General features: G+C 36.3%; 1 protein-coding gene across 2 annotated transcripts in view; it reads right to left on the bottom strand.

The window, feature by feature from the left end:
- LOC147388945 (cytochrome b-c1 complex subunit 7-2, mitochondrial-like) overlaps nt 1–20463 on the bottom strand; it is a 30887-nt gene extending 10424 nt beyond the window's left edge. Inside the window, exons 1-2 of one of the 2 annotated variants that reach the window (XM_086418090.1) lie at nt 20174–20463; nt 19915–20072 (exon numbers count right to left, since the gene is read on the bottom strand). In XM_086418090.1, the coding sequence (XP_086274216.1) occupies nt 19915–20072; nt 20174–20267 (252 nt within the window). In that variant the 5' untranslated portion in view covers nt 20268–20463. The remainder of the gene's footprint in view (nt 1–19914; nt 20073–20173) is intronic. The other variant, XM_086418089.1, reaches the window with a different exon arrangement.
- Nucleotides 20464–21574: the final 1111 nt, after the last annotated feature.

Here is a 21574-nt window from a genome sequence, read left to right as displayed (position 1 = left end):
CCATGTATGTCTATAATTTGGATTTTAACTTCAGAGTTAAAATGGTTTTGTCCCACTCAAATCTAACAAACTATGTTATAACTCTGATCAAACTTGAAATTATATTTTTCTGGAAAAAAAAAGGACAAAAAAGAGAGTAGTTCTTTTGTTTATGAAATTGATTTCATAATCTATAATCCAAACCCACTTTTGTACAGAGGTGAAAGAAAATAATATATAAGAGCAAAAAACATGACTTTTGTTTAGATTACAAAATAACAAAACACATTTTTAAATGTAACTTACACACTAATGGAATTTCTGTTTATGTTACAATGATTTCTCCCTAAAATCACATGTTTTGGGTTGATTCACCATTCATTGTGTCTATCTAGTGAAACCAAAGTGGAGTTAGTTTACATCGTTGATCGCGTTTGAATGTTAATGTAGATGGTAATATGATATTTAGATGTTTATCTTAAGTAATGGTTGATTTTATATTTTGTTTATTAAAATTTGTATAACTAATAATATTATTTGAATAATTAATAGTGTGATCCTTATATGTCAAAGAATGTCATTTGACAGTTTTTGAATATGTAAGGACAACTTGGTCAATTTGTCAGAATCCAACAATAAAAAGCTGTCAAACAAACATCAATTTCAAGCTTTTGTGCTTCTGTAACGAACAAGCTTCTGCTGGAAGTAGCTTCCCAAGCTCTAGGCTTCTGCTTCTTCTAGAAGACAACTCCTGGAGCTGGAATTGTAAAGAACAGACCCTAAATATGTTGGGCTGTCAAGATGCATCAAGCATCATATTAATAAATGGAGTATAGATGAGCTTGGGCTAAACTCTTTCAGTTGTGAGTTTCCTATGGAAACCACCTCGACAACCATTTATTTTCTTTCTATATTTGAAAAAAAAAAAACACTTTTGCCCATAAAACAAATTGAGCATAGTAAAGACAAGGATGTTGAGTTGTAAGGGTGGTAGAAAGTAGGAAAGCTAAAATTAGAAATGAACACACTTGTAAAATATAGAAGTAGCTTCAATATGCGATAAACAGAAAGTCATCTAAAATGGTTCGGGCATGTTCAACGAAGGCCAATTACAACCACGGTTAGAACAAATATTCAAATTGAAAGGTCCTAAAAGAGAGAAAGATCCAAATGAATGTGGATGGAGGTAGTAAAAAAAAATATGAATTCATTTTCAGTAACATTTAGCTATGGCAAAGTGGATAGGAGAAGCAAGAAGGCTTTGTTGTTGTCGTCATGTCCTAGAATAATAGGATTAAGATAGAGGATGGTTAAGTGTCTAATTATAGAATATAGCACATATTTGGAAATCCATTTTTACATGAACATTATGACGTTGAGCGTAATACAAACCGAAACCAACTTATGTTAGCACTTCTACATTTCAATTTTTCATGGTACCAACACCTCTTCGCACTTATACACTCCGCAACATGGCACGACACTTGTTGACATGTACGAAAAAACATCAAAGTGTCTCATTCTAATACATTAAATGCAGTGCATTTTTAGAAACAAGTATGTAAATTATATTGTAAAGTGCTGCAACTTATAAATAAAATCATTGGACCTTAATAACTATTTGTATGATACATGCATTGACATTACTAGTTTTTACATATTTTTGTCAGATAGATCTTTTCAATCAACACTCTAAAATTGACATATAGGCCCTGCTTGTTTGCACCATAAACAAATGCAAACAGAAACGTTTACGTTTGTTTGCGGGATATGGGTGCTTGGATGCTAAACTTCTGGTACTAACATAAAACTGCGTCAAAATTTCAACGAAACTTCCGTGAATTTTTATGGAGCAAATAGCTCCACAAATTTTTCTGTTAGTTGAGTTTCCTCTATGAACACGACTCAATTGAGTTTCCTCTATGAACACGACTTAGCTAAGTTTCCTCTATCAACACCACTAAGAGATTACATACAATACGACTTGGAGCCTCTCTCCCTCTGTTTTTTCAAAGAAGAAAACCAATTTCCCTGTCTTTCATCTTTCTACGCAGGAGCTATACCAACAAAGTTGAAAACTCCATAGGTGAGCATCTCTCTCTCTCTCTCTCTCTCTCTCTCTCTCTCTCTCTCTCTCTCTCTCTATTTTTCTTTTCTAACTATTTTGGAGATTTGAAGCTTCAGCTTTATCTTCAATGGCAGCAGCGACGTTGTCTTCTTCGTCTAAATATGTTCTTGTTCTATTTGGGGTAACAAAAACAATGGAGATTTGAAGCTTCGGCTTCATCTTCAATGGTGGCAACGATGTTGTTTTCTTCGTCTAAATACATTCTTATTCTGTTTATTGGGGTAACAAAAACAATGCAGATTTGAAGCTTCAGCTTCATCTTCAATGGTGGCAACGAACGTTGTCTTCTTTGTCTAAATATGTTACTCTGTTTATTGGGGTAAAAATAGAAGTTGGGTCTGGTAAGAAGATAAGAGTTTAGGTTCTCCCATAGCTTTATTGAATTACGTGTGAATAAGTCAAACAAAATATTGTTTAAAAGATTTTCTCATTAATTCATAGATCACATCCACAACTTCATAGGTCTGACTACTCATTAAAAGTTGGGCAAATAAGACAAGACTTTCTTATATATATATCTCATAAATAGGAAAAAGAAGAAAAAAAAAAAAGTAAATTAGAGAAAAAGAAGATGTATTTGGAAGTGACAGATCCACTATTGACCGTTCACATCTTGTAAACTTACCTTTCTCTCTATTTCATTGTTGTCTTTTTGTCTTTGTCACAAGTTAAGAGGTACTTAGAAGTAGTTTTTGAAATTAAATTTTAATTTAATTGAGGAGTGAGAATGAAAGCGTGACTTTCGATGTTTCTCTTAGGAGATGAAATGGGTAAAAAGGACATACATAAGATACGCATACACAGTCTACAGATTTAAAAAAATTAGTATTTTATATATTTTTAATAATGTTCAAGTGATTTGGAGATGATGATCTGATGATTCTAGTTTACAGTCTCTTGTGATTTATGATTTATAATTTTAAGATAATGATACGATGGTTCTAGTTTATAGTTTATAGTCCCTTTTTGTGATTTATGATTTATAATCTGGAGATGATGATATGATGATTCTACTTTATAATTTACAATTCCTTCTTATGATTTATAATTTATGATCTGATGGTTTTAGTTTAGGATGAATTTAAATCTTGATAGAAATCAATAAGGTATCCAAATTAGACTTCTTTGTTGAATTATTTTGTATTTATTTGAAAATATCAAAATCCAATATGGATTTTTTGTCTTTAAATTTAATTTGACATTGGGTAGTGTGTGGGTGTCCTCTTTTCTTCACTATAAATTATCATTACTATTTTACATTGTCAATATGTATTTGGAATTTGAATTAATTATAATATTTCATAATGAAAATTTATAGATGGACGATTGGAACAATGAAAGTGCCCGACAAAAACGAGTTGCTATAGTGGCAGCTGCACATACTGAGTATGCTGCAGCTGTGATTGCGGCCAATTATATTTTAGATATACCAAGAGAGCCCCACACTAATAGAGATGCAGAGAGACAAGATTATATGGACTCAATCATGTGTAACGATCACAAGTGTCGGGCTAATTTACGAATGGGGACTGATGCATTTCAAAATCTATGTAAACTGATGAGAGATCAAAGACTTATGAGAGACACCATACATTGTAAAGTGGAAGAGCTAATGATGCGATTTCTACATTTGATTGGACATAATGTACGACATAGAGTGTTGGAAGGGCGATTTTATCGATCTCGAGAAACTATTAGCAGACAATGTAATGAGACTTTAAATTGTGTGCTTCGACTATATAAGTGTTTGGTAGAAAATCATGCAGTCGCAGTCTACAGAGGTGGTACCCCATTAGAAATTAGTTCTGACACTAGATTTATGCCATATTTTAAGGTAAACACATAAATTACTTATTTCTAAAAATTATCTTTTAAGAGTAGATAATCACATTTTTAGTGTTATTTTAGGATTGTATTGGTGCATTAGATGGGACACATATCGTTACAACTGTACCAGAAGAAGAACAAGATAGATTTCGAGGTAGAAAGGGTGGGACCACACAAAATGTGTTGGCAGCATGTTCTTTCGATTTAAAGTTTACATACATCCTTGCTGGATGGGAAGGAACTGCACATGACCAAAAAGTATTAGATGATGCCCTTGTGCGAAGTAGACCATTCACATTCCCTTCAGGTTTGTTAGAATATTTTTTTAAGATTAAGTTATATAGTATTTACAAATGAACTACTAAAATTTGAGGTATTATTTTATATAGGAAAATATTACCTCGTGGACGCTGGTTATACTAATCAACCTAGATTTCTTGCCCCTTATCGTAATACAAGATATCACATCAACGAACACAGAGGACGCACTCCAGAAAATGAAAAAGAAATATTCAACAAGCCACATTCGCAACTTCGAAATGCAATTGAACGAGCATTTGGAGTTGTAAAGAAACGGTGGCCCATACTATCGACGGAGTCACATTACCCATTTAGAACCCAAGTGAAGATTGTGATTGCATGTTTTATATTGAATAACCATATCAGGGGGGTTGATCCAAGTGATCCACTATTAGAAGAAGTGGATGTAGAACTTCAAAATAATTTTTAAAATGTTGATGAAATTGGAACCAATACGCTTATTGGTACCCAGACAGCTCATAGAGTAAATATTCTAAGATGGGCTCAATTTAGAGATAATGCAGCTCAACAAATGTTTAATAATTTTAGAAGTTGTCAATGAATTTTAAGTGTCAAATTTTTTAATATTTTTTGGAACATGTTAACAATTTCTATCAATATATTGTTAATTTCAATTATCTTTTTATATTACTTATTTGTTGTTGATTTTAAAGTGTTGATGATTATTGTTGTAACTGTTTTATTTCATTAGCAATTATTATTGGTGGTTATTATTGAAGTTATTTATAATGATGTGCTTATTAGACATGGATTCTGTGAGAAATGAAGACAAATGTGATGTGAACTTCAAAAGTCAGTTGAGATGGAACACTAGCATGGATAATATTTTGATTGATATGTTAGTTGAAGATGCAAGGCAAGGGAAGAAGAGTGGCAATCATTGGGATACTAGTGTTTGGGCACTTATCATTTCCATTATATCTGAAAAATGTCGGCAACCTGTTACAAAGAGAAATATTGAAAGTCGTCTTCGTACTATGAAGATAGAATACAGGAACTTTTTAGAACTAAAAGGTAAAAGTGGATTTGGATGGGATAACGTCAGGAAGGTCGTGTTAGCTACAGATGATCAATGGGATCAACTTTTACAAAATCCAGTTAAGTATTTATTACATTTTAGTTTGAATTTCACTATAATTATGTTTTTAATATGACATATTTTTCTAAGCTAGTTTATAACTTAAAATTGATATTTTTGTATATAGTTTTAGAACGGAGACAAGAAGTTCAAGCAATTTCGAGACAGAGGACTACGATGGAACTTTGAAAAATTATCAATCCACGGGAAATTATACATCTGGAGGTATGGAATATATGGATTTAGATTCAAATGATAGTGGAGATAATGCTACACAACCAGATCAAAGCTTAGAAGATATTGAAGATGATTTTAATGTGATGGTTGGAAATGATGGTAAAAAAACATCATCTTCTATGAAAAAGAGATGACACGGTAAAAAATCACAAACTATTGAAGATGTTAAGGAAATAATGCAAGGGATTAATGAAAATATGAAGGAGCTTAGGAAGACCATTGACCCTTTTTCTATTTCAAAGAAGTTGTACGAGGAAGTTATGAAGACAGAAGGATTTAGTGAGGACTATCTAGAGGCAGCTTTTGGAATTATAAGGAAAGATCCCTATGCTACAGAAATGTTTGTCGTGAAAAGTGAAAAATATAGAAAAAAGGAATTGGAGTCTTTACGTGAAGTGATTGGGGAACTGTAAGAGATTTTTTTTAATATAGTTTAACTTATCTTATTGATTTTTGAATAATTTGTAAAATTTTAATTTATTGAATTTTGAACAATTCTATAAGTTATGAGACTTTTAGTTGAAATAATTTAATTTATCTTTTTATTTATTTTAAAATGAAATTAAATCATGTCAATTATTATTTAATTTTAAAAAAAATTTAAGAATTTTTTTTTTTTTTTTTTTTTTTTTGCGTTTGTAATCAAGCAAACGTAAAAGTTTGCATTCGACACAACCAAGCATCACAATCATAAAATTCAGTAAACATAAATATCTGCAAACACAAAATTTTGCATTTGCAGCGATTTGCGATGCAAACAAGCAGGGCCATAGTTTTATTTGAATATTACATAATTCCTATATCAAACAATTTTCAGATCTTATTATCTTATTATTTTCATCTTCTTACGTTATGCTTTCTCTATTTTGAAGGGAATAATAGGTATTCATGTAAGCATGATCTCTAAAATAGTTTTTGGATTGCTTTTGTAGACGATGCTATCGACAACGTGGAAAGCCAACCACGTGGCGGATATTTAACGCTAACATGACTCCCTTTGGTGACACGCTGAATCAATGGGAATAATAGGTACTCATGTAAGAACAATTTCTAAAATAGTTTTTGGATTGTTTCTGTAGACAACGTTATCTGCAACGTGGAAAGCCAACCACATGGCGGATATTTGACGCTAACAACGTGACTCCCTTTGGTGAAGCCAAACTAATGGGATACCCCAGGTCTTGAGCCACGTCGTATGCATAGCCACAGCGGCAGGAATGATGCCCTAAACAAATTATGTGGTCTTATGTGTAACGATGCTAAGAAGGGACCAAGGCTGACATGACGGACAAATGGCATCCAACGAATGGACTAGGGACCATTCTTGGTCTAGTATCGCCGACAAAAGTGAATAGTGGGGATGATACGTACGAATGTCAAAGACGTGTGTAGGAGAGCCCAAGCAAGAACCTCCACCCGGTGTGAACGAAGAATGGATGTTGGAGAACTGCCAACCAAACAACACCATGTGGCATTTACACATTGCGGATGGAGATTGGACAACTAGTCTATAAAAAAGGAAGAATGTTCTTATGAGAAGGATCTTCTTGGGAATGAAAAAAATCATCCATGAAGGAAAAGTTTCAAAAGACCTTATCCATTGTACACATTTTGGCGACTCCGTTGGGGACTCAAAGCAGTGATCGAGATGAGAACAAGAAGACAAGCTAACCTGCATAAAGACTTGAAGGGTGAAGTCAAACGTCCTCAGGAGAACACCCCGGTCAATGACGCGGAAGAAGCTGCTAGGCCAACCAACACGTTAGAGACAACAAACAATATTCTATAGCACTACAACAAATCCAGAAAAAAGGTTCGACGTCACAGCCTATAATTGAAGAAGGGTTGCGGGTGGGATCAACTTTGGGGGCAACAAAATGACTAAGGGAACAAGGAGTAGTAGCAACTCCAAGAGGTGACTCGACCAACCCTCTTATAAGCCAATTTGTGACTGTAGACAAACTTACAAGCCTAATGGCCAAAGACACAAGAAACCCCTTGCATGAGTTACGACCATCATATTCAGCCAAGTTGCAACAAAAGCCGTTCCCTAGGGGATACATCTCACCAACCTTCCCTTCGTACACCGGTAAGGGAAATGCAAGGGAACATGTGGCTAGATTCTTAGAAGCCATGGGCAACCAAGAAAACAACCATGACCTATGTTTGAGAGAGTTTTCAAAATCTTAAACGAGTCATGTGCTTATACATGGTACAACTTGCTACCAATAGGATCCTAGTTGACATGGCAGCAAATTGTAGAGTTATTCCACAATAAATTCTTCTATGGAAGAACATACCATTGCTGCTTGACTTGAGCAGAGTGAGACAAGGGGAATGAGAGAATTTATGCGAATTCGTATGACGCTTCCGGCACAAGGTTATGGATTGTCACAAACAAATGCCAAAAGTACGATTTGTATATATGTGCATTGGAGGGATGCTCCCAATGTACCAAGCACACTTCGAAAATTTGAGAATACCTTTATAGATCTGCACAACACGACGAATAAAAGCACGAAATCAGTGTCTTTTGACACAGAAAAGAGTGATCGGGGAAGAGGTTGGAAAGCCGATTGCCATCAAGGAAAGCGCCATTGTCACATTCTTATGCAGTCTCAGGCTCCTACAAAAGGATTTACAGCGCAGCAGGACAAACTACAAAGGGAAACAAAACTTGAAGACGCTCCAGAGTTTCCGTGTAGTAATGAAGATGCAGAAGAGTTGTTAGAGACGTGGATTAACAACAATGTTATCTCGCTCCCAGTGCCAAGGAAGGAGTTGACGTCGAAGGACGAATCACATCCACAATTATGCCACTTCCATTGTATGGTGGGACACCCCACAAGCTCTTGTAATTCCCTAAAGCACATCTTAGTCGAGAAGCTAGCGAATGGAGAGTTGTTGCTACCGAACCTCTCAGAAGATCACCCTATTCTTAAAAGGGCCAAACGACAAGTTGTTATGGTATTAACGCAAAATCCAAGGATTTAACCAAAAGAAGATCAAGAATACGCTTATGTGACTAAAAGCCTACAAGAAACGGAGGTCGTAGAGATGTTCTACAGCTAAGAATTCTAAGCCAGGCAACTATGGCATTGGCCGTGATCGCACACCAAGAAGATATAACACAATGAAGTCGCAGTGGTCATCTCATGCCAAGAAAACAGGCAACCAACGATGGCACTGCCTTTCACAGAAAAGGATCTCCCAAAAGAATTCACCAAACATACAAGCCCTTTGTACGTGTTCGCAATAATAAATAGCATAGAACTCCAGCGAGACTTAGTCGACACAAGATTGTCTCTGAATCTGATGCCGCTCACGACTTTGGAAGATTTAAGGCTATAAGGACGGGTGGTGCGACATTCGACAAACGTCCAAGGGCTCAACGGAGCTGTATATGGGACTGTAGGGCATGTTAACGTCAACCTTCATATAGGGGGGACTCGCGACGCCACCCATTTCCATGTCTTGGAAGCAAAAGCTACATACAATCTTCTCTTGAGCCGACCTTGGTTACACCAAGTTCATGTCGTGAGCTCCACTTATCATCAATGCGTGAAGGCCTTCCTTAAGGGGAAGGAAATCACAATGCACGCCTCTGAAAAATCATTTGCAATTGAAAAGTCTCATCTTGCGAAGGCCGCCTTTTACAATGGAACTGATGTGCTTGAAGGGGAGTTGCAAACGTATAGCACGCCCCTACCAAAATGGCATAACAATGGCAATACAAGGGAGAAGCGACCAAGGTCATCATCAACTAAAGATGGGTTGGGATCCCGAGTCACCAAAATTGCCCTCCCAAACAGAAATATAGCGTACCACTTATGATGGTCACCTGAGAGGGGCCGACAAACCCCTCTTGACAATGAAGTTATGTCTGCAATGGAAGAAAGCACATCAGAAAGAGGCATAAAATGAGCTAAGTAGACAAAATAAAAGTTGTCAACCTGGGAAGTGATAATGTTGCACTCCCCATTTCAATTAGCACGAAATTATCGAACGTCAAAAGGGAAGAAATTATAAAATTTCTAAAGGAATATTAGGACATCTTCGCATGATCATACAGCAAGATGCTAGGGCTAAATGAGGTATGGCCTTGCATTGTCTTAACATAATTCCAAATGCGAAGCCAATCAAAAAGCCACCCCAAAGGCTTAGTCATGAGGTAGAAAATCAAATTAAGAAGGAAATAGCTAAACTCCTCGAAGCCAGTTTCATAAATCCAATTCAGCATCCGCAATGGCTAGCGAACATTGAATCGGTGAGAAAGAAAAACGAGCAACTTCGATGTTGCATGGATTTTCGAGACTTTAATCGTGCATGTCAAAAAGACAAATACCCGCTACCTAACATAGATATGCTTGTTGACACTATAGCAAGGTATGAAATGTAAACATTCATGGACAAGTACAATGGGACAACCAAATTCGCATGGCACCCGAGGATGCACAGAAGACGGCTTTTCTCACCTCGATGGGAAATTTTTATTATGTGGTGATGCCGTTTAGCCTAAAGAACGCAGACGCCACTTATCAACGAGCCATGAACACTATCTTCAAAGATATGATACATGTCGAAATGAAAGACTATGTCGACGATGTAGTAGTGAAAAGCTGAAGGCGCCAAGATCACACAACAGCCTTATGAAAAGTTTTCGAGAGATGTCAACACAACTTGAAGATGAATCTACTAAAATGCACCTTCAAGTATACTGCAAGAAAGTTCTTGTTTTTGAAGTGAAGAAGGAAAGTATAAGTGTCGATGGTGCTAGAGCAGAAGGTATCGTGGCACCACCAAAAATGGTCAAGGATGTGAAAAGGTTCTTAGGAAAGGTGTCATATGTGCGATGCTTTATATTGGGTCTGTCACAAATCACAACAACATTGATCGCTTTGCTTCGCAATAGAGTGAAATTTAAGTGGGCATCGAAACATCAAAAAGCTTTCAAAGAAGTCAAGAGAGCAATGGGAAAGGCACCAATTATGGCGTCGCCATCATTAAACTGGCCATACAAGCTATACTTGGCGGCTATAGAAAGGGCAATAGGTGCTTTGCTAGGACACGATGATGACAAGGGTGTTGAACGCCCCATATATTATGTGAGCAGAATCTAGAAGGAACAAGAATTGACATATTCTATCATAGAAAATTCTTGTTTGGCGTTGATTTACGCATCACAAAAGTTGAGACATTATCTACTAGCAAATATAATGTCCTTGATGGTCGGAGTCGATCCTGTGTGATACCTCCTGACACATCCAACATTGACAATTGGATGGCGAAATGGCAACTAATGCTATCAGAATTCGACAGTGTGTGTAACACCCAAGGCAATAGAAGACAAGCCTTCGCCAACTTGTTAACGACCTTTCCAGGAGAAGGGATCAAAGATCAAGACTTCGTGTTCAATCAAGAAGAGTTGAAGTTATGATAATATCACCTCAATCACACGCCAAATGGACCCTTCATTTCGATGGGTAATCTACGGTAGGAGTGGGAGGTGCTAGTATCGTACTCATAGCACCTGATGGGACCTCAACTTCCTTATCTGTCAAGCTCGATTTCCCATGCACTAGCAACACAGCAAAGTACAAGACCTTCCTCATCGGCCTTACAATTGAAAGAGCCATGGGAATGAAGCATCTGAACATCAAAGGGGATTCAAATTTATTGACAAAACAAATAAAGGTGGAGTTTGCCTCAAAAGAAATATCACTCGTGCCTTACAGAGCTGGAGCTCAAGATTTGTTACACAAGTTTGTAGAAGTTACCATACTTCATACTGGAAGAACCTCGAACCGGCACGCCAATGCATTGGCAACTTTGGCATCCAAGTTAAAATTCAACAGTGATTAGAAAAATATTCAAGTTATCGGGCGTAATGCCTCATACACCTGGAGCCCAAAACATCTTTAAAAAGGGACAAATGACTGGCACACGCCATTTATTCAGTAATTGGGATCGTCAAGGTGGTACTCCTGATCTCCCCCAACGGCCCCAAAGAAAACTCACAAGAAAACTAGGCATAGCACTCATGACGGTCGCCATCTCTCCATCCCTTAGAAGATGGCACAAGCGTAAGTTAGGCTTAGCATCTTCAAAAAATGCGAATGTCAGAACTTGGGGTAACGCTACCAGGAATATGAGTCTATGGAAACAAGCAAACTATCATCGCGAAGTTAATTTTTGACTTTGCCCCATACCATCTCCACACACGAGCGGCATCGGATGGAGTATCAATCTCAGTTACCAAACCATTCCTCAGAACATTCCCCGTTTTGATAACAAGAGGAAAAGTGATAGGTTGGGGCACACAAGCACCAAAGTGCTCCCGAATCGAATCTTGTAGAAAACTGGTGTTGAGGAACGTGTGCACAAAGAACGCACCATGTGACGCCTTCACATCGCTTTTCTAAGGTGTCTAAGTATAGGTTGCCACAAAACATCACCCCGAGTGGAAGCTTAAGACCCACCCCTAACTTGATCACGAGTAAACCTTTTCTTATGACACTCTATAACAGGATGGGAAAGCCAATAAACTATTAAGGTTGCCAGATTATGGGAAGCTCTACACCCTTCTCCTTTTACAAATCTCCCATTAGTGCGTTGGCCCCAAAAATGACGAACCCAAACCAAGAAATTTGATCTCTTGGAACAGTTTGACTTAGCACGAGGATTCACAGATGGGTCAGGATTGATTTTAGAAGCAAATTGTGCTCCACTCAAGGCATCCTCAATGGCCCATTTGTTTATACCTAGTGGGAGTTCCAATTTCTACAATTCACCCATAATTGGAAGCCCCGTGAGAACAAATACGTCCTACAAGGTGATAGTAAGCTCGCTCCAAGCAAATACTAATGTATGAGTGTGGCTACACCAACTACTTAATAAATTCAATAGACTGGGAACATCATTTTCAATGCTAAGGCGTGTGGAAATGCAAACGGCGTCGTACACACCTGTGGCCTTCAATTATTCGCATTGGTAGTGTCTTGCATTGTTTTCTTAACCAAAGGTTAGAGGGCAATGTATGACTATCAACCTTGACATGGGAAGGTCATACGTCACCATGAGCTAAGGGAAACCACAATGTGTTGTCGGGATCAACGTGGTCTTCATCACCTTCGGGACAAAGGAGAAGAATTTTCGAAAAAAGAAATCAAGTCACATAATGAGAGCTTGGCATATATTTATAACCAATAATAAGTGAATGGACATAAATGCCCTTACAGAAAAATAAACTAATATTAGTCAAACTAGAACTAACTATTATAATATTTCCAATACTTCCCCTCAAGCTGGGACAAATATATCAATTAGGCCCAACTTGGCAAGATGAGAGTTAGTGACAGAAGATCCAATAGACTTCGTAAGCATATCGGCTAGTTGATCTGAAAAAGAAACAAAGACTGTCTTAAGTGCACCAAATTGAACTTTCTCCCTAAGAAAATGAACATCAACCTCTATGTGCTGAGCCCTTTCGTGAAAAACTGAGTCAGAAGCAAACATGATAGTAAGCTTGTTGTCACAGAACAATGAAGAGGAACCAAAAGTAAGAAATCCCAACTCTGTAAGCAAAGATCAAAACTAAAGAAGCTCACATGTGCCAAGAGTCATAGCATGATACTCAACTTCAATAGAAAAATGAAAAACAACACTCTGTTTCTTACTTTTTCATGAGATAAGGTTACTACTATAGAAAGTACAAAAACCTGAGGTAGATCTCATATATGTAAGAAAACCTGCATAATCAGCATCAATGAAATCAGACAAATGTGACCAAGTAATAGACGAATAAAATAGACCTTAACCAGGACGAGATTTCAAGTAACAAAGAATGAGATACACTGCATCAAGATGAAAGGTAAGCGGAGCATACATAAACTGTCACGCCCCAAAAACTCAACCCGAATCCTCATGATTCCCAAGTTGAATCCCGAGGCATGATATAAAACCCGTATCATGATAATCAATTCATAAACGTAAACGGCAAATAATATAACTATATGTCATACCTGATCATTTCTCAACAGAACAGACACGTATCCTCAAACATCAAAAACACTTGACATATATACATAAAACAGTAATGACATACTATAGTGTTCATAATTACATAACCAAAAACGATAGCTAAAGACTTAAACCTAACTCTAGTTTAAGACTTCTAACTAGTAATACCCATGCTCCACTCCTGGAAGCTTGGACTGATCATCTATAAGGCCCTGGCACTGAGCCTCCTCGGAAGGATCACCTAAACCAGGTGCGCCTGAAATTTGATGTCGTAGGGGTGAGTAACAGGGGAGTTACCCAATAGGGGAATCTTACAATTCTAAATAACAGCATCCTATATGCAGTTTAAACATTCTAAGAATTCATAAATCATGCATATTTGATATTCAACACAATTAAAAATAATTGAACTCCGATGTCATAAAACTTAGTAGGAAATTAAAACACTTAAAAATCTGAAGAAAACAATTGTTCATAATATAACATCAAATAATAGAGTACTATAATAGAGAGTTGAGGGTCACGACTGATGTGAACATCTCAGTCAAAATACGATTATTCCAATACTTCACCAGTGTGGAACCCCACCGTTAGTTCCTGATTCTATGGCCAGCCTCTGCCATAATTTGGGTAACTGTTTTCCGGCTCAGGTTGGCCGTTGACCAAGGCCTTAAGAAACGGGCCAAATCAAGTAGGTCATTCTTTCTTGACTACTCTAGACTATTAATGATCATTAACTAGCCATCTTCATCTATGCCAATCTGGCGTGCATGTGATCCTCGATATTCTCTATCAATCATACAACTATCTACATCTTGTTCTCTATTAAAGATAGAAAAGAAACTCCCGGATTCCTGTTGTGATGTTGTGTTCTTATGCATCCCATAATACATAAGAACTCAAACAACGCAACTGTTATCCTAGAAACACGTCATTCCGGAAATATCACAACATGTTATTCTTTATAGGTTTTCGCAATCTCTTTAATAAATCACTAAAATACTACATATAAGTATTTATTTTCTTTTCAAAACGTAATGAAAAATAAAACATACACGTGTTTTAAATACCCAGTCCACTCTTAAATGTACAGTCTTATCTCTCTTTTCTTTTTCTTTCTTTCGTGTCTTACACGACCCTTAGTCGAAGCATTTCACTCATTCGTGTCTTACACAGTCTATGACTGAAGCATCACTTCATATTTTCTCTCATTTTCGTGTCTTATACGGCATACGCCGAAGCATCTCACTAACTGGGTATTTTAAAAGCACGACATTCAATTGAGAACTCGTTCTCATATTCATTTTAATAATTACTTTTCTACCCAACTTTTAATTAGAAACATTATTGGAAATCCATCACTAAAATGATTAAAGTAAACTGTCCACCAGTTTAACTTATTCAAAAATCATGTATGTTTATAACAATGTGAACAAAATATGTATTGTGTAAAAAAAAACAGCAACTTATATAGTTGCTGTATTTTCTTTTTGACAAGTACAAAATAAGTATAAAATACGTATTAAGTACTTATAAAATACGTATAAATTAACAAATATTTTTAAGCATGAAACTAAAGTAAACATAGTAATATATTATATAAAAACAGCAACTTTTAAAGCTGCTGTATTTTATTTTCAATACGTATAAATACGTATAACGTACGTATAAACACGTATAACGTACGTATAAGCAACCATTTTTTTTTTATATTCTATCCAACAATCATGGTGTCAATTTAATACAAAAATAGCAACTTTCATAGTTGCTGTATTTTGTTTTTAGTATATATAATTACGTATAAACATGTTTAAATCAATTACAAACATGTAAGAATTCCTTTTAAACAAAATACCAAATACTAGCATGCTTTAAAATCATAAAAACAATAATATAAATATGTATAAATAATATACATGTTAAAAATTTACAAAACAATTTTAACTTTAAAATTTCTAAGTCAAAATTATTTTTAAAAACAAAACAAATTGAATTTTTATAACTATAAAATCAGCAATATACATATATATATACATACATATACTTTACTAAAACCATTATAATAGTTGTAAAGGCCTACCTTATTTCTTTTCCTTTCCTTCTTTTCTTTCTCTTCTTTCTTTCTTTCTCTTCCTTCTTTTCTTCTTACTTTTCTCTTCTTTCTTTGTGTAAAGAAAATGAAACAACAATAAAAAATCAGCTAATATCTCTATTTGATATTTTTTTTAAAAATATCTAGATATTTTAAATATCTAGATATTACAAAATTCTAATTCTTTTAGAATTTCTTACAAATATCTTAGTTAATTTGACTTAGTCAAAGTTATTTGACTAGTCAACAATAATTGACTTGACTTGACTTGAGTCAATCATAGTTGACTTGACTTGAGTCAATCATAGTTGACTTGACTTGAGTCAACCTTAGTTGACTTAGTCAACATTTTTTTTTTTTTTTTTCTAAACACTACATAAACTGACTGACTAAACTAACAACGAAAGTCAAATCCGATCTAGCGTTAGTTAGATAAATCAAACGACCTACGAGTCTTTGTTAAGTTGAAGGATCAGATAAAAATTCCTCAGATTCGGCATGAAAATGATGATTCTAATCCATAGGGGAATAAACAATACAACAACCAAGTATACTAGTGTCATGAAGAAGATCCAATATGTATTTGCATTGAGATAGCGAAATACCACGGCATGAGTGAGCTACCTTTATCCTCAAAAAGTATTTAAGAGAACCTAAGTCTTTAACCTCAAAAGCACTACTCAATTGCCTCTTAACCCTGTCAATCCACTATGCATCATCTAGTTACTATAATATAATTCACATAAACCAAGACAATGGTGTTACAGCCATCCACTCATCGAATAAAACAAGTACGATCAGAGTGGTATCTGAAAAACTCCATAGATAGAATAACCTCAGAGAAACGCTAAAACTAAACTCATGAAGACTGCTTTAGACCAAACAGAGATTTGGGAAGGCGACATACTTTCCCAGAATACTCCCACTGAGAATCATGTAAAGCCTCGGATACAGATCGAGGAACCCAAATGAAATTAGTGGTGGCAAGATAGGCTTGATAGGAAAGAAAGAGACTATAATAGAAAATAAACTAAGCGATAGGGTGATCAGCAACACACCCTTGCTTACCATTGCAAAGTGCAATAGGTAAGTGAAAATCAGAAATAGAAGGGACAGGAGTAAATGTAGAAGGGGGTATACTTGAGTCCAAGGAAGAAATTGGCTAAATTAGAGAGTGAGGAGGGCGACAAAAGTAAACCTTCAGCGTCAGTGAAGATGAAGATGGAGAGAAAACTAGAGATGGTAGCACTATAGGAAAGGAATCCTACAAAGAAAAAGAGTCCTGAAAAGAAGATGAAGTACGAAAATAAGGAATAATTTCAAAAAATGTACATCCAGGAAATAAATAATATGATGAGAAAGGGGATCATAGCACCGATATCCCTTTAACATAGATGAGTAACCCAAAAAAACACAACAAATAGCATTGTCATCTAGTTTTATGCAATGGGGAGTTTTATCCTGAATAAAGCAGGTACACCCAAAAACTCTAAGTGTAATGGGGAAGAGAGTGCTATCAGGTAGAAGAACATGACGAGGCACATCTCCTTCTAAAGTGCGACTTGGAATACGATTCAGGAGAAAAACTACAATAAGAACTACCATATTCCAATATGACTTGGAAACATGCATCCCTCGCAGAAGGCAATGGACGATATTCATGTGGTGATTATTCTTGCATTCCGCCACCATGTTTTGCTCATACCACACTCATGGAAATGAGAAAGAATCCCATCAGAAATATATTCTCCCCCCCCCCCAATTATCTGTTCTAAGAGATTTGACAGTGATGTTATACTGAGTCTAAATCATTTTAAGGAAGTTAACAAAATAGGAAGTACCTCATAACGAGAACGCATTAAATAAATACAATGACAATAGTCATCAATAAATGTAACATAATATCTATGACCATTAAAAGCAGTAATAGGGGAAGGCCCCCATACATCAGAATGAACTAAATCAAATATAACATTAAATCGATACATACAAAGAATATAAGAGGTACGTGTGTGTTTAGAAAGCTCACACACAGAGCACTGAAATTTGTGTCCACTACAAGAAATTTTTAAAGTTGAAAATAAGGAACATAAGTGTTGAAAGTTAGCATGTCCTAGGCGAGCATGCTAATTTATTTTATGTTTAAAATTCATTTTTATTCTTTAGGTTATAATTAAAAATCCTTTTAGATGTCCAAATTGAGTTATAATAGGATTAGAAGGTTAGTAATATGTTATAGATAAATTATGAAGTTACTTTTTAGTATTTTAGAAGGTTTCTCAGTTGTTATGGAGTTATCTATATAAGGAGCTCCAATAAACAAATTCAAAGAGTTAGTTTTTTTAAGATTGATTAATGAGAGAAAAAGAAGAGGCTTCTTCCCTTTTTTTTTATTTTTTTTATTTTAAGCATAAGAACCCGATATTGGTTCTAAATTTTAGTGTTTGCGAATGATTTCCATCAATCTCAAACCTAGATTGAAGTTTCTAATCTATTTTACTTGACATAGAGATTTTTCATTACTCCTACTTCTTGGGATTTCACCCTAGAATCAGATTTTTGACACTGGGTTTGTGTGTTCTACCCTACATCAGACTTCTTTTGGAATGACAAGGAGTGGAGGAAATTTCATTTGGTGAGGTGGAATATCATTTGTTCCCCAAAAAGAAACGGGGGATTAGGGATCAGAGATTTGAGAAGAACAAATAAGGCACTTCTAGGCAAATGGCTTTGAAGATTCAGGAAAGTGAAAAGAAGTTGTGGCGAAAGGCAATAACTTCAAAGTATGGAGAGAAAAGATTCGATTGGGAAAGTGGGGATGTCAATTACTTGTATGGTTGTAGTGTTTGCAAAGGGATTTTAAAATTATCTGAATATTTTAATAAGGGGATTAGTTTCAAAGTGGGTAAAGGTCGTAGGGTAAGATTTTGAGAGGACAAGTGGTGTCACAATTTCTCTTTGGCTCTTCGTTATCTAGCTTTCTATGCTATCTCCTTGAAGAAGCTCTCAATGGTGCGTGATTATCTAATTCACAATGGGCAAGATCTCTCTTGGGATATGGGTTTTAGGAGAAACTAGAACGACTGCAAAGTCAACAAGATTGCATCACTTCTTGATCTTATCAACTCTATCTACCTTGTTGGGAATGAGGAAGATCGAAGAAAATGGCTTGTATGTAACACAACAAAATTTATTGTGGAAGTATGGACAAATATTTCATTGTGCTCTCTTTTCACAACTTACTTTTGCCCTCTTTCTCTTTTGTCTTCTCGAAAACTGGTATGTGGACAACGATTGTTCCCTCAAAAGTTAGTTTCTTTATTTGGACAACTTCCCTTGGTAGAATCCTAACTCTTGATTAAACGGTGTTTTTCTTTCCAAATTATTGCTTCCTTTGGAAAATGGGTGGGAAGTCAAGGAATCACATTCTTATTCATTGCCCTTTCTCTGCTCGAATTGGGTCTCACTTCATTTCTCTACTTCACTTACATTGGGTTTTCCCTTTGGAGGTTCTCTCCTTGTTTATTGGGTGGAAGTTTATCGTTTTCACCAATAGGAAAAGATACCTGTGGGCCATTCTTCCTTTTGCAATGTGCTAGGGGCCTTGGAAAGAGATAATCAGAAGGGTGTTCTAGGGAGAGGAAAAGACTTTCCAAGATGACATTTTGGATATCTTGGGTTGGATGTTCCTATGGAGCAAGTTGTCCAAGGAATTTTAAGGGGTGTTTTTTGAAGATTTTTTTTTATGTGGGACTCTTTATGCCATGTTTAGCTTTGCTTGTGGAAAGCTTCCTTTTGTCTGTTTCGTTTGTCTTTTGTTTCTTTTTTTGCTTTTCTTTTTCGTTGTAAAGGGGCCACCTCGTCTGCTTTTTCTTTTCTTTATTAATAAATAAAATCTTATACTAATCACAAAAGAAAAAAATTATTGAAAACACAAGAAGCTTCCTGATCCTGAGCAATAAAAACATATTAGAATTTCTCTTTATTCAAATCTTATATGTTTCAAACAAGAATTGAATCACATAGGCTGATGATAATGTTTTAAAAATCATAACAACTGAATGGAAATCTGTCCCAAACTCAATCTAATCTCCATAAAAGCTCAGATTCTTACAATCATATTGTACAACAAGACATGCAAATTTGAACAAAATAAGGCCAAAAAACAAATTTTACATAAATCAATCTAGAATCAAAGTTAACGAATCAAAACCCAAAGAGAAAGCGAGAAACCTGCAAATCTTCAGGGAGGTACTCGTGTTTCATGGACAGATCCATGGCACGCTTGAGGCGCTGGTGCCTCGCATCGACGATTTCACGAGGGAGACGAGCGAGGGCTTCCTTGATGTCCAGATCGTAGTACGGATCGTAGAGATCATCATATCGGAGTCCTATAAAATGCAGAAGAATATCGATTCAACCAAATCAGAAACCCTAGGAGATTGAAATTGAAATTGAAAGAGAATAAAAAGAGATTTGAAGAAACCCTAACCGTATTTCCTGAGGCGTTTCGAGATGGTCTTCATATGTTGAGCGGCAAACCAGTTCTTCGATGGAGACAATAAGAACTGCATCAGCGACGACATGGCTGCAATGTCTCACTCTCTCTCTCAAACTCGCCAATCCTCTTTAGTTACTGAGATCGCAGATTGTGTATTCCTGAGAATTGCGTTGGAAACCAACTCCAGCCTAATGGAGCTCCACGTGTCACATCTTTTATATCGTTAGATACAAAATTATCTATTTTTGAAGTAAGGATTAAAGTAGTGGATTTTTGAGCACCGCATCCCCCAATAAGGAAAAATTGGCCTATTCGGAGGAGTTAGAATGAGTAAAATAGTACTCATCAAGAAATTGATCAACAACATTGCCAAAGCTCATAGGGTGTATCTTTATTTGGCAGAGTAGGTGAACGTACTTATGAAGAAAATTATTAAAAAATTTCTAGCCGTTCGTTTGAGTATTTTCTATCTCGTTCCATGATGGAAATGACCAAAAGGAATGATTATATATTGCCAACGACTCTTGATTTGTTTAGGTTGAACCAATTGTTTAGCATGTGGTGATCACAAGAGATCCGGAGTACAGCTCTAACTCAACTCCCAAGGCTACAACAGCTGAGCACTTTAAAAGGACTATTTGTTAAATTGGAAAAATAAATATTGAAGATCAAACTATATAAGTTTTGAATTCAAGTATTGAGAATGTTATTTGTTTACATGTATGAGCCATGTTGAATTCATTTAAATTAAGCAACGTAATCATCTAATTATATTTGTTACATATTGCTTGTGTGGTAGGAATTCGGTGAACGGCTTTGACAGTCCCAACACACACTGATCCGAAGTCGCTCCATGCGTTCCCCGTTCTCTCGCGGTGGCCTGGTACCTGTCACAGACACTCCAACGCTCAAGTTAGAGAAATAGATGAACAGTAATCAATACTGGCTAGTCATCAGTCCTTTTAGCCCCCCCATACAATAGTGCTTACTGTGCTATTTAGCCCCCCTCACTTTTCCTAGGGTTTCCGCCCCCTATAGGCTGCAATCATGGGATTTCTGATGATTCTCAGGGGTTGTTTACCTAATCAGAGTATTCTGAAATAATCGAGTTTATTTGTTATGATTACATCCGGGATTTTCGGAACTGACGTGCACACAACAGTATTGTAGTTTTCTCGAGATCTGCCCAACCCTACCCTGCCCTGCTTGGCTGGGCAGACTTCGCTTAATGCTGTGATGTCCTGCAAGTAAGGCTAGGGAGGCCTCTGCTCTGGCCTGCCCTACTTGCTGGGCGGTGCTTCATCAGCTGGTCTGTGATAGGTACCCCCTGGCCGATTTAGACACATGTTCGGCCAATATTAATACGTAATTATTTTTCTTTACAACTACCCT

The sequence above is a fragment of the Akebia trifoliata genome, chromosome 12 (assembly GCF_017979445.1).
Source record: "Akebia trifoliata isolate Shusen 1 chromosome 12, ASM1797944v1, whole genome shotgun sequence".
Lineage (NCBI taxonomy): Eukaryota > Viridiplantae > Streptophyta > Magnoliopsida > Ranunculales > Lardizabalaceae > Akebia > Akebia trifoliata.
Note: the sequence above shows the minus strand (reverse complement) of the source record. Positions and strands in the feature narration are given on the sequence as shown.